The sequence below is a fragment of the Tarenaya hassleriana genome, unplaced genomic scaffold, assembly GCF_000463585.1.
Source record: "Tarenaya hassleriana unplaced genomic scaffold, ASM46358v1 Cleome44, whole genome shotgun sequence".
NCBI lineage: Eukaryota > Viridiplantae > Streptophyta > Magnoliopsida > Brassicales > Cleomaceae > Tarenaya > Tarenaya hassleriana.
The window spans coordinates 858,143-871,555 of record NW_010967136.1 but is presented as its reverse complement, the minus strand read 5'-3'; the positions used below and the strand labels follow the sequence as shown (position 1 = coordinate 871,555).

Here is a 13,413-nt window from a genome sequence, read left to right as displayed (position 1 = left end):
TACGTGTCCCTCGGTTTGGGCGTCCGAAAGCTAAGCGTTGGTCTCGTTGTTGCGCAGCATGCTTTCCCGGGTTTCTCGGTAGAGTGTGGATTGCCGAAGGTTGACAAAGTTTGGTCCGTTTGTGAGTGAACCAGGCTCTGATACCAAAATATCATGGGCCTAGGACTTGGCTATGGGAATCTGTGCGGCAACCGAGCCTCGGTGCTGAAAGAGACAGGCCTCGAGTGAGTGATGGTCACGGGAGAGGTCTAAAAGGCACGATTAAGCCTTGTTCGGATTTTAGACAAATCTGAGTGATTAAGGATAGAAGGTGATGAAAGGGGCGAAGGTCCGAGAGGTTTACGAAAGCCTGCAGCAGCGTATTTTATTGATAAGGGTAAAAATGTACAAAGAAACAGTGCCTCGGTACAAGGAGGGCCAGTCACCGGCGGTTTGTGAGCCGGCAGTGGCTTGGTCCGACGAGAAAAACGAGGCGGCGCTGTAAGAAAGGATTTCGGGACTTAGGTTTGAATTTGGGGAGTTGAGAGATGCCTCTCCTTTTTGGCCTACCAACATTTTTATTAGGGATTTGACCTAATAACTGAAAAGGAAAGTTCACAATTCTCTTCTCATACTCTTCTCATAATCTGTACTTGCCTTGTGTGGAATGGATAGCTCTAGACATTGCCTAAAATGAAAAATAGAACAGATTTAAGCTATCTAATGGTCCCTGGGCCGAGTCTAAGACAAGAGAAAAGACTGTCCACGTCCAAGAACTTGTCTTGGACCATGTCCGAGCCAATTTGGATAGTTTCAGCCTTCGGCCATCTTCGGCCTTAGTCTGGGCATGGACGCGAGTCGGGCTGATGTGGAGATGAGTGGGACAGATCCATGAGTCGAGGTCGAGTGATTCAAGGTCTGTGGTCTGAGATAACTCACGGTAGAGCTTCTCGGACGCGTGCGAGATTTCTCGACCATCTGATTATCCGTGAGTGTATCTACATAAACGAATGAACATGAAAAAGAAGGGTTACCATTTTTTTCTGACACATATGCATATGTATATGCGCCTCTCTTTGACTCTTTTTGGCTTCAAATATATGCCAGACCAAATATCTCCATTCTATCTTGACAATTTCAAATCGTATGTAACCATAATCACACTAATTAATTATCTATTAGTTCATGCAAAAATATCATCGCACATACAAAACTCCTGCAGATAAAATGTAAAACATCAACGTATATATACGTGTGTGTATATATATATATATTGCGTGTTGAAGAACATGTATTTCTGTTTAATATATGTACGTAGAGGATGTATGTTTAATCACGTGAGACATGTATCAGCTTGAATATACAACATTTTTATTTATTTATTTATTTATTTATTTTGATAACTCAAACATTTATCGAACATTCGATCCAACTGTATTTTTTCATGAGTCAAAAAAGTTTATTGCCCCATACTCGGTACTCTTTTGTCTTGTTTCATGACTGAATATATTCATAGACACCACTCAAAACAAAATTATTATTCAACCACAAATTAATTTGTGAACAAAATTATATATTCAGACACACATACATGTGTATAGGTGGTGTATATATATGTATATTCAATAGAAATTCCTTTACAAAAAAATTAAAGAAAGATCGAGGCATGTCACATTGGATTGGTCATGGGGAAGAATATGAAGGTATCGTAGGGAGAAACCCTTAGGTGAACTGGCAAGGAGCATGGTTAACATACCGAGAGGTTGGGGGTTCGACTCCTTGTCCGCTCACATATCGCCTGTCAGTTACGGCTGATTTTTTTTTTTTGGTAAACGGTAAACTTGTATATATATAAACTACCCAAGTACAAGAGTGAAATAGCGTATCAAGTTACATGGTTAAATCATCAGCCATCAGACAACCAAATAAATTACAAAAGGTCAAAGAATCTAAACCAAGCACTGAGAAGAGTATCGCCATCAGCCGTAGGCAACCGATCAGCCTGTATCGTTGAGATTTTTCGCCTAGTGAATCTCAAGACTTCTTTCTTAGCAATCTCCTTTGGGATCGCTACCCTTCCATGTATCCTGTTGTTCCTTTCCTGCCATATCGTATAGATGGTAGCTTGGAAAAGTAATAGCGTCATCAGTTTGAGTTGAGCGTTCGAGGTACAAGTTTTGATCCAAGAGATGTGCTCCATAAACGTGAACAACCTAGGGGGAGTTAGGGGAGAGACAACCAATGCCCTCGGCCAAAGATGAGAGGAGAATGGGCAGACAAAGAAGAGATGATTGATAGTCTCATCTCCACTATCACACAATACGCAAGTGTGTGGGGTGTTCAAACCCCATGATAGCAACCTATCTCGGGTGGGCAATCGGTTCTTAATCACCAGCCAAGTGATAAACGAGTGTTTAGGGACCGAATGACAGAACCATACCTCTTTGGACCATGGGACCATCGGCGGAGGGGGGTAGAGCAAAGTCCATGCTTTCTTTGTGGAGAAAAGTGGCAGATTAGTAACCTCATGTGTAGCAGACCAATAAAATTGATCCGAGGCATTAGACGACAAAGGGTGGGGATGCTGGAGCAATGCCTGATATATAGAAGCGACAGTGTCAGAGCGAGCCGGGTGTAGTAGCCAGCCTGATGCTAAACAAGCATGTGCAACCGTAGACTGTAAGGGAATTCCAAGGAGACGTGGACCCAATTCACCCGTGACTGTTAATAATGGCCCGAGATGGAGCCAAGAATCAAACCAAAAACTGCATGTGTCGCCGTTCCTAACCCTGCACCTGAGAAGAGGTCTGGCCAATGGTCGGAGTTTCAGTAGTTTCCGCCACACCCAACTACCATTCCCTCGATTCGGAAGTGACCAGAATATTCTGCCCTTAATCAGATTTTTATACACCCAAGCAACCCAAAGGGATCCTCCTTTAGTAATTAATAGCCAGAGCAGTTTTAAACATAGAGTCTTGTTCCAATCAGCTAGTCTCCGAAGCCCTAAACCCCCATTGGCCTTAGGAATACAGATGGATGACCAAGAGACCTTGGCTCCCCTCGCAGAGTCCGGCGCTCCTGACCAAAGAAAAGCTGAACACATCCGTTCAATTTCTTTTAGACAACTGGAAAGGATTATGAATGCTGCCGCCCAGTACTATATATGAGTGATTTGATTAATTGTAGTCGGCCAGCAAAGGATAAATGCTTCGACATCCAAGAGTTGAATCTCCTCCTTATTGAATCTCTAAGTGCAGCACAATCTCTATCTCAAAATCTAGATGATGACAGTGGCAGACCTAAATATTTTACCGGCAAGGTGGCAGTGGGGACCCCTAATCTGTCGGCAATAACAGAATGCGCTTCATGGTCATCCCCGTCAAGGAAGAGAGATGATTTAGTCTTGTTAATCTTGAGGCCCGATGTGCAGTAAAAATCATCCAAGGTTCGCAAGACGGATGATAAAGAGCTGTCAGAGCAGTCAGAGAATACCAAGATGTCGTCCGCAAATATGAGGTGGGAGACCAAAGGCACCCTACATTGCGGCGGTAAAATGATATGTCCTCTTGCAACTTCCCGATTGAGTAATCGTGAAAGGGAATCCATGACCAGCACGAACAAGTAAGGGGAGATCGGATCCCCCTGCCTCAGACCACGTCGTCCTTGGAAGAAACCAATTGATTCGCCGTTAAGAGAAATAGAGTATGAAGGTGTAGACACGCACTCTGTGATCCAATTTAGGAATATGGCTGGGACCTCAATGGCAGTCAGAATACGAGTAATTAACTCCCAACTAACGGAATCAAATGCCTTCGATAAATCCACCTTGAGTGCAGCAAACCGTGACCTTCCTCTGGAGTTGAAACCCGCTAGTAACTCTGTTGCAAGCAACACATTTTCAATCAGAGAATGACCTCGTATAAAAGCTGTTTGATTTGGAAGGACCACCGAGGGCAGCAGAGTCTTGAGCTTCTTGGCGAGAAGCCGAGATATGATTTTGTAGGTTGTGTTGCAGCAAGATATTGGTCGAAACTCCTTCATCTGACTTGCATTCTTGACCTTGGGTATAAGAGATATGGTAGTAGCATTCCATTGCTTCAATAGTCTCCCGGAAGTAAAGAATTCAGAAACAGCCTCAATGACATCCGACCCTACCACATCCCAGCAGGCAGTGAAGAACTCCACGGGAAACCCATCCGGCCCAGGGGCTTTGTCCCTCGGCATGGAAAATACCTCCGCAGTGATCTCTTCTGCAGTGGGGATAGCTGACAAGAAAGGCCAAAGATCTTCATGGCACCGAAATGGGATCAACTCACATAGCTCGGAGATAGAAAAGCAGGACAGATCCGGGTCTGTGGTACCGAGGATGGATTGATAATAGTCCACAACCATTCGCTTCATGGTCTCCACTTGGTAGACCTTCTCCCCTGCATCGTTTACAAGGAAATGAATGGAGTTAGTTGATTGACGAGAAAGTACCGCGCGGTGGAAGAATTTTGTATTCTGGTCCCCCTCCTTGAGCCATCGTATTCTTGATTTCTGTCTTAGGAATGTCTCCTCTGCAGTTGACAGAATCGACCATGAAGCACGAAGATTGGACTCATGTCGAGCTGCATCAATAGTGGGGTTAGTAAGTAACCGAGATTGTGCATCCTTGAGAGCTACCGTTGCAGCTTTGACACGGGCTTGTATAGAGCTAAACGCCCTCTTGTTGAGGTCCCGTAAAACTGGTTTGAGGGACCGCAACTTGAGGGATAACTGATACATAGCAGTGCTTCGGATGTTATTCCTAGACCAACTATGGCCCACCAGAGAGTGAAATTCCTCATGCTTTAGGAGATGCTTGAGGAATTTGAAGCTTGTGCGACGCGTTCGGTGTACTGAAAGTCGAAGATCCACCAGGCATGGAGTGTGATCTGAGGGTAGCGGCGAGTCAAAGAGAGCATAGGACTGGGGAAAACAGATTAGCCATTTCTCGTTCATAATAACCCTGTCCAACTTGCGAGTAATAGGTCTTTCGACACTATTATTCGTCCATGTGAAGAAATGCCCTCTAGCCGTGAGGTCAAAGAGACCCGCTGAGAAGAGACAGTCTTGTAGGTCAAACATTCCCGTGGTTGGGGTGAAAGGAATGTTTGGTGAGGCGTGCTCCTGTGGGTGTAGGATCTGGTTGAAGTCTCCGACTAGCAACCATGGCCTAGACATGATCAGATCATTGGTTGCAAGGGCGGAGATTTCAGCCCATAGGGAACGCCTCTCAACAGGTGTATTGCGGGCATAGATGAATGAGACGGTGAAGTATGTCCTCGAACACGGGATGAAGTCACCACAAGATATAATCTGAGCTGATGTAGAGTAGATGATCACCGAGATAGAGGGGACCCACATGATCCAAATACGCCCGAGGTCGACTGAACCGTAGTTATGCTGAAAAGACCAGCCAGGGAGCAGGCGTCGAACAATGTTGGTTGCCTCTTGTTCACTGCGAACCCGGGTTTCAATCAGGCTTCCAATAATAGGCTTGTGCTCGTCGATCCAGTGCTTGACATTACGTTGCTTGGCTGAGTCATTTAATCCACGTACGTTCCAACAAAAGGTTCTTATCATCACTGTTCGCTGTACAAAAAAAGGGAAACAAAATGCGGGCAGTTCCAACACAGCACCAGTTACTTAGCACGACCCCTCACCTTACGACCCTTCGTGACTACAGAAAAATCAGGAAGGATCTTGGGGTTGGCAGCCGCTCTTGAACGCAACAAACGCTGAGCCTCCTGTACTAGCTCGTCCTCGGAGTCAAACACATATGATGCTTTCTCATTACGGGTCTGTTTCTCCTTGCCCTTCACTTGTGGTAAGATGCCAATCAGTGAGGGGTTCGGAGTTGGCTCACAAATTCTTGGGGTTTGAACGAAGGAGTCTCGAGCATTTTCTGGTTGTCGGAGCGACGAAGTTGGAGTCCATTCCGAGAGCGAGAACATGACATCCGCCGCGTGCCAAATTCCGACTTCCAGGACCCATTCCCGTGTTGCTAAGTCCGGCACGTGGAATAGACAGGTGGTGTCGCTGACTCTTCTGACAAGAATCTGGGCTTTCTTGCCCCATATGGGGTTGAGTGCTTGAAAGATCCGTGTGCCCGAAGGGGCAAGCCCGTAGAAATGGCCAATAAGGTTACCTGACCAAGCCTTAGATGTCTCCAGGAGGACTGCACCAGGGACTCTAACTCTGGGGGTGCCATCTTCAGTGTATGAGGGAGTGGTAAGGCGTGAGAGGTTCCTCGAAGATGGTTTTAGTTGCTGAGCCCATGGAAAATTCGACTTTCCCCATGCCGAAGGAGTAGGAGGATTAGCCTTGGTGAGCGTCCGGTCGAGAACAGGAGCAAGAGAGCTCGATGGGGCTCGAGAGGTGGTAAGAGGAGGAAAATCTTGAGGGAGAAGAAGATTAGACTTGGGAAGAGGGGTAGCCGACGCTGGAGAGGAAGAACCCTCTACCAATTGCGCCAGATTTTCAGAAATTTGTAAAATAGGGTTTGAAATTGAAGAAAGGGGTGGAGCCAGAAAAGGGGATTTTGGGGAAAGTGGAGGTGGATTAGGGAGAAGAGGAGGAGCAGGAGAAACTGGTAAGGAGGAGACGATGGGTGAAGGTGAGGACGGAGCCGACAAGGGGCCCGCCGGAGTCGAAGATGGCGAAGACCCACTGGGTGCCTTCGTCGCTCGCGATGGGGAGGATTTCTTTTTTTTCTTCGACATTTTTTATCTCAAACTCTCTCTAGTTATGGCTGATTTACCTTCCACGCGTGTGTTTTAGGCTCGTGCGTGTGGGCTTGGATTTACTCGGTCAATGCGCCCGAAGGGTAGCAGTCGGGGTTCCCAATGTATAAAAAAAAAAAAAAAAACATGAAGGCATCGTAGGACAGTCAAACTTTTGCCGTAATAGATAGGCGAAGCAGCCAATAACAGTCTGTTCTCGCCGATTTTCGAATTCACCACTTTCCTGAATGAAAGCCTTGTGTTTCGGCTTGCTCTTTGGAAACCTCTTTGTGAACTAGTTGATGGATTTCATTTTGCTTTTTTTTTTTGTGTGTAATAGAAACAAGAAAAAACATGTGTTTGTAAAAATAAAGGAAGTTTATTTATTGCTTCTAGGAAAAAAAAAGAGAAAAAGGTTTAACTTTGACGGAACCTTTACATTAGAGAGATGCTCTTTTATTATTATTATTATTATTATTATTATTATTATTATTATTATTATTATATACATGAATTTGATAAAATCTTATTCAAATATATAAACTTATATCTCCCAAAACTATATTTTGCTTATTGAATGATTTTAATATTAAATATATTATAAACAAGTAGATATTAAAATATAACAAATTTAATTGCAACTTTCTATAAAGGCTCAGCTTTTGACTACGGCGGGCCCGACATTATGGCCTGGCTGAAAATTTTGGGCTTTGGGCTTCGTCACGGATCGCTTAGGCCCAGACAAACCAATTGTAGCTGGCAGCGTCGGATGCGATCCACGTGGCACCTCTCCTCAAATACAATCGTCTTGTGTTGCATTCTTCGTATTTGATATTCGTGTTTTGAAATTTAAAAAAAAGGAACAATTATAGTTTGGTACATAAGATCAGAGAGGAGGTTGAATGAACATGAACGGTAATGGGCCGAACTTTTTTTGGGCTTAAATTATTAGAATTCCAATGATTTCATCATTTAATATTTAATTTTATGATTTTTTTTATAAAGATTATGAATTTAAATTTTCGCATTCCATAAATTACAGTTTAAAATTTACTAACTATATTATTTCTATAAACTACATTTTTAATTCAATAAAATCATAAAATACTTTTAAGTTTTAACGCAGTAAAATTCATTTCGATGTCCCTTGGAGCGTTTAGAATTTTCGTAACATGGTTAATAAATGCCACGTCAGTCCCACAAACGTGGCCAGAGTGCCACGTCAACGGCACCTCGCGGGTATCATTTGCTCTATTTTTTTTCCAACATATATTTCACAATTTTTTTCCTCTGAAAGTTTGAAATTTTCAAACGAGGAAGAAGCGAGACAAACGCTGGCGAGCCATCTAAAATGCTTTACTTCTTCTCTCCCTCCCACCCTCTCTCTCTCTCTAGGTATTGATATTCCGAAGTTGAAGGAAGAAGAGGAGCCCTAATTATCTCTGAGAAGTCGCAGTTTCTCATCTCCAGATACTAGGAATGGGGAACTTTTTGGCGAAGGAGCCGCCGCCGCCGGTGGTGCTTGTACCTCCTCTCTTCGATTTCCCTCCTCTGTCCGCCCGCAATAGGTATCGTTTTTACCAACGTAATCCTTTCTCGTGGTCGTTTTTCTTCTGTTTTTGAATCAGTAGGAATTTGGATTGTGGATTTCGACAAATTTTGGAGTATTTGGTCTAATACGGTTTTCTCTTTTCGTTGCTCTGGTATGCTATATCGAATTCTAGATTCTGGTTGGAGAAATTTTGGGCTCTATTTGTTGAATCGGTTGTTAGTTCTTCGGTTTCTGAAATTTCTGACCATTAGCTCACCGGCATTGTTGTGTAAGCCGAGCTATATCTAGATATACACCAGTTTGCGTATCGCGCGTGTTAGCTGACTGTTGAGCACATGAATGCATCTACCTATGTAGATTGTTGGAGCATAGACGCATGCTGTTTTGCATCTGTATCTGTATAGTTTCAGTGTAAACTTTTCTGACCAGACATTGAGGTGTTTCCGTATGCATCTTGATGTTCGATTTGATACTTTTATGAAATTGTTTGTGTTCTTGACAATGTTAAGGTGATGCAGGATGTTGGAAACATCCTACAATGTGCTGTTTGGGAAGCTTGCTTTGAAATGCCTATTTGAAGATTACTTTGAAGAAGCACGTCACTTTTCCACAAAGTTATTGTTGAAGCCCCTTGATGACCCTCATGTGGATTTGGTTGCATCTGTATCCATTTAGTTTTATATTCGTGCTGGTCCTAGTAGTATAGTCTTGTTGAAATTTCGAGCTGCAACAAATTGAAATTTTCCTTAAATAGTAAAAGGTCTCAGGTCCTCTAGATAACAAAGCAGGAAACCTTGTGGGAGATGCACTCTTCCGCTGGCAAAGGTATTTCATATGAAATATAGAATAAAGCTTTACTCTGGAGTGTAACAAGTAGCGAAGGACGAATCATTAAAGCTCTTAAAGTATTTTTCATAACTGTGCAGTGATGTCAATGATCCCCATACATTCGTAGACCTCTCTGTGTCAACCTCCAACCCGTAAGCTCCATGCTACATTTGGGTTTCCAGGAGTTCATCTAAGTCGCGAGGGTAACATTTCGAAATTACTGTCCTGTTTGTCATCTTTTAGGGTTTTACAAATGAGGTCCTGCGCTTACTACCCTAAATATGGAATTGGAGCATTTGGAATCTTCCCTCTGCTTTTGAAAAAGAGGTTAGTTATGTTTAGGGGCAGAGGAGATGCCACTGTGGTTATGTTTAATGCTTTCTTATTGAGAATAATTTACTAGGAAGAAAGTCTGACATTGTTGTAGTAGCCAATCATCTGAAGAATATGGGGTTATGGGACTGAGGTATGGTTCGGCGAATTTATCTCTTGGAGCTACGGTCTCTCCTTCTGGTAGGTACCTCAAGTTCATCTGTCATTTGCTTAAAATGGTCAAGATCAGTCATGATTGATAGAATTACAATCTTTTTTTCCCTGCAAACCCTTTCCTAAGTTCTTTTCACGATGCTGACCTACTAATTCCAAAACACAGTGAAGGATGAATTGCCAAAGACTGCATGGATCGTGAGCAAGATGGGAAGGCTCACAGTAGGCGTGCAATATGAGCCACTATGTGAGTTAATACATTGTTTTGTCTGTGCCTTCTAGCTACGCATTTCCCACTGGAGTTTATGCATCGCATGTGATGAAAGAAAGTAGGCATAAATTCTCTTGTCATTGGCTTGTGTAGATGAAAGCAAAGATACTCCAATTTCAAAGTACAGAGAGTTGAGGAACTGGAGTTGTGCTGTTGGCTATGGAGTAGGGTCAAGGAGCCCCTTGAGCCCTTCTTTCAACTTTGGACTTGAACTTGCTAGAAGCTCTCAGGTTGTGCTTTCAAAATCCATTATCAATAAAACATGGTGTCATGATGTAAAATCTATGCAGATATTGTGCTCAAGCAACTGATGCTCCTCATGGAACATGTCTAACAGCGATTTTGAATTTGACCAAAACTTTAGTAATCCGTTGCCAATTTACATTATTATTTGACTTTTGACTGCAGTTTGTTGCTTCGTTTTACCAACATGTTGTGGTCCAGAGGCGGGTATGATTCTTTGATTTGCTCCTTTTGCATATACTATATAAGCTGAAATTATTATTGGTCGTATCTATCTGTTTGTATACCTTTTGGTGGATAGTGAAGTATTAATTTAGAACTGGTTACATGGTGAAATGAAATTGAAACAGGTGAAAAACCCATTTGAAGAAAATGAAGTAGTTGGCATTACTAACTACATCGACTTGGGTTTTGAGATACAAACAAGGTAAGAGAAAAACTCTGAGCGCTAGCAAACACGGAGAAGTACATGGGCTGTTTGGATGAGTGAGACCTTATTTATATTTTTCATCCATGTTGAAGGCTTGATGATGCCGAGAAGTCAGACCGTTTTCCAGATTCCTCGATGCGAATAGCTGCTTCCTGGCAAGCTAATAAGAACTTCTTGCTTAAGGTAAAAAGATATATTTGTGTTGCAATCTTAAAAGGCTGTATAAACTGAATGTGTGTCAATAGGTTGTTTTTTCAATTATTTGCAGGGGAAAATGGGACCTATGAGCTCAACAATAACATTAGCCTTCAAGTCATGGTGGAAACCTTCCTTTACATTGAATGTTTCAGGTGACCATCTCTTCAATCTTCTTCCCTATAAGTTTTCCATAAACAACAACACTCAACTTTAAATTTATACAGAAGATCTCTGGACTATGGCTATGCATTATCATTGTGGACTTGTGTAGTTAAATATGTGGGTATAGGATTCTTGCTCTGCATTATCGTTGTGCACTTCTGACTGTTAAAACGACAATCCAAATAACGAAGAATGCCTAAATAACCAAAGACAGATACGAGCTCTTACGTAACCGTAATCTAACACAAACAAAAGGGTTTGAATATGTCTTTTGGTACTCATTTAACTGCAGCTACCAAGAATCATTCCACCAGAGAAACGTCATATGGCTTCGGCCTCCGCGTCGAGAATCTACGGGAAGCAAGGTTCGTGTGTATATATATATATAGCTTTGTGAATCTGTTAATTTCATTTGTTACTCGGAATAATAATATCTTTTAAAAATGATATGCAGTTACCAAAGAGCCGATCCGAACTTTGTGATGCTGACACCGAACAAAGAGCACTTGGCGGAAGGGATCGTCTGGAAAATGGGTAAGAGACCGATGTTTCAGTCTGACATTGACTCCAAGAATTTCGACGTTGTCCCTAAGGAACTCCGACCTCCTCGGAAGATTCTCTAGTTCCCTTTCTTTTTTTTTTTTTTTTGATAACTTGAAAGTTCACCGGGCCGAGCTATATTTTTCACGGGCCGGAGGCAGTCTGTATGCTGCAATTAAATTGCGTACCTCCTCCCCGCCTTTAGAGTCGAACCGGTTACCTTGAGCGCCTAACACTCATACCACCACAGGATGGGTTAGTTCCTTTTTTTCCGTCTTTTCAGAAGCTATCTATCGTCAAGTCTCCTCTTGAACTTTACTGGCTCTGTCAGTTATTAGCTTTGCTATATTTCTCATCCGCTTTTTTTCTCGGCAAATTTTGTGCTTTGCGGGTTTTCCTCAAAGAAATCCCTACAAAAATTTCAAGATGCCAATGGGTCCCCCCCCCCCTAAACATGATGTTGTGCGGAGAAAAGAGGAAAAGGGAGAATAAAAACAAGCGCCACAATCACATTGCTCACTCCTTTACAGTCTTTCCCCTCCATTTTCTCGCTTTCCAAACAGAATTTTCTCGGTTATTTTTCCGGTTGTGTTAATGACGTCCGTTTCTTTTTAGTTATTTGTACTTTAGACTTTTGCCCGTTTCTTGAGATTTCAATAAGCAAGAGAAAGTTCCCATATTACCTTCTTCTATCTCGAACTTGCGAAATGTTATTAGAGCATAAGTATATTTCGAATCTTCAATTTCTCTTTTCGATCGATTTGATCCTTTTCTCCAATTTTTTTCCCAGTTTCTAATGTCGAATCCTATAGAAAATCGAAACCTAGGTCCGACATCTCTCTCATCTTATCGATTTTTTTCTTCAAATTTGGATCCATACTCGAATTTGGGGTCGAGACCTAGATCTATTTGCTCACATTGTGGAAGGTGGGGACAAACAACCAAAACTGTTACAAAAAAGCATATGAACATTGTTGATTAACAAGTCACTCTATGAGATGTAACTGTTTTTCGTTCGTTTACTCGACTAAAAATAATAAATAATATTTGTTATTAATGGTGGACTTGGAAAATTTTATAATCGGGGACAGTAGTAAATATATATTTAATTTTATGACGGGTCATTTAAGAATTTAATTAAAATTTTATAAAAATCATTAAAAAGTTTAACATTTTTAACTAAAAAGTGGGGAGATGTGACCCCATTAGCTTGTGAATGGGTCTATCTATATATATTATGGCCATACATTTTGAGATACATGTATATAAATACCGATATTTTTTATAATTAATTTAGGGACGGTTATGCCGCCTTGATTATTATTCATAGACGCTATGCCGCCTTAATTGTTATTCTGGACGGCTATGTCGTTTTAAATATTTATTCGTTATTGGACGGTTGTGCCGCCTTAATTATTAATTTGGACGGTTTTGTCGCCTTAATTATTTATTTGTTATTGGACGGCTATGCCGCCTTAATTGTTAATATTGGACGGCTATGCCGCTTTACTTATTGATAGACTATTGTGTTTATTATTTATGGACGGCAATACCGCCTGAATTATTTTACTTTTACCGACGGTAATACCGCCAAATATAAACAGTTATATTAACTAATATATATAAATTAATAAATATTCATCATGCAAAATATTATCATATATAATATAAATTTATTGATGGTCATTTATACGAAATTTTTTTTGAACTTAATCTAAAATTTACAAATAAAGTTTTATAGATTCTTTCATATATCAGTAAATTAATTATAAATTATTTATTTCCTCAATAATTAGTTAATTATATACATAGCACTACAAAAAAATCAGCAAATTCCAACGAATTTTCCAACGGATAAATCCGTTGGAAATTTTTCAACGGATTTTCAACGGTTTTCAACGGCATTTCAACGGTGATTTCCGTTAAAAATCCGTTGAAAATTTCCAACGGATATCCGTTGGAATCGCCCGTTGGAAAT

At 41.5% G+C, this 13,413-nt stretch overlaps 1 protein-coding gene across 2 annotated transcripts; it reads left to right on the top strand.

Annotated features, from left to right (window-relative positions):
- Nucleotides 1–8,036: 8,036 nt before the first annotated feature.
- LOC104825337 lies at nt 8,037–11,790 on the top strand. Of its 2 annotated transcripts, none has more exons than XM_010557663.1 (14): nt 8,037–8,293; nt 8,796–8,940; nt 9,038–9,102; nt 9,204–9,257; nt 9,349–9,432; nt 9,536–9,618; nt 9,758–9,838; nt 9,956–10,092; nt 10,271–10,312; nt 10,456–10,532; nt 10,628–10,718; nt 10,804–10,885; nt 11,188–11,260; nt 11,350–11,790. In XM_010557663.1, the coding sequence occupies exons 1-14, from the start codon at nt 8,205–8,207 to the stop codon at nt 11,516–11,518; spliced, it is 1,272 nt and encodes a 423-aa protein (XP_010555965.1). In that variant the 5' UTR covers nt 8,037–8,204; the 3' UTR covers nt 11,519–11,790. The 2 variants fall into 2 exon arrangements, with proteins under 2 accessions (XP_010555965.1, XP_010555964.1); XM_010557662.1 differs by having other exon boundaries at nt 9,533–9,618.
- The last annotated feature ends 1,623 nt before the right edge of the window (nt 11,791–13,413 follow it).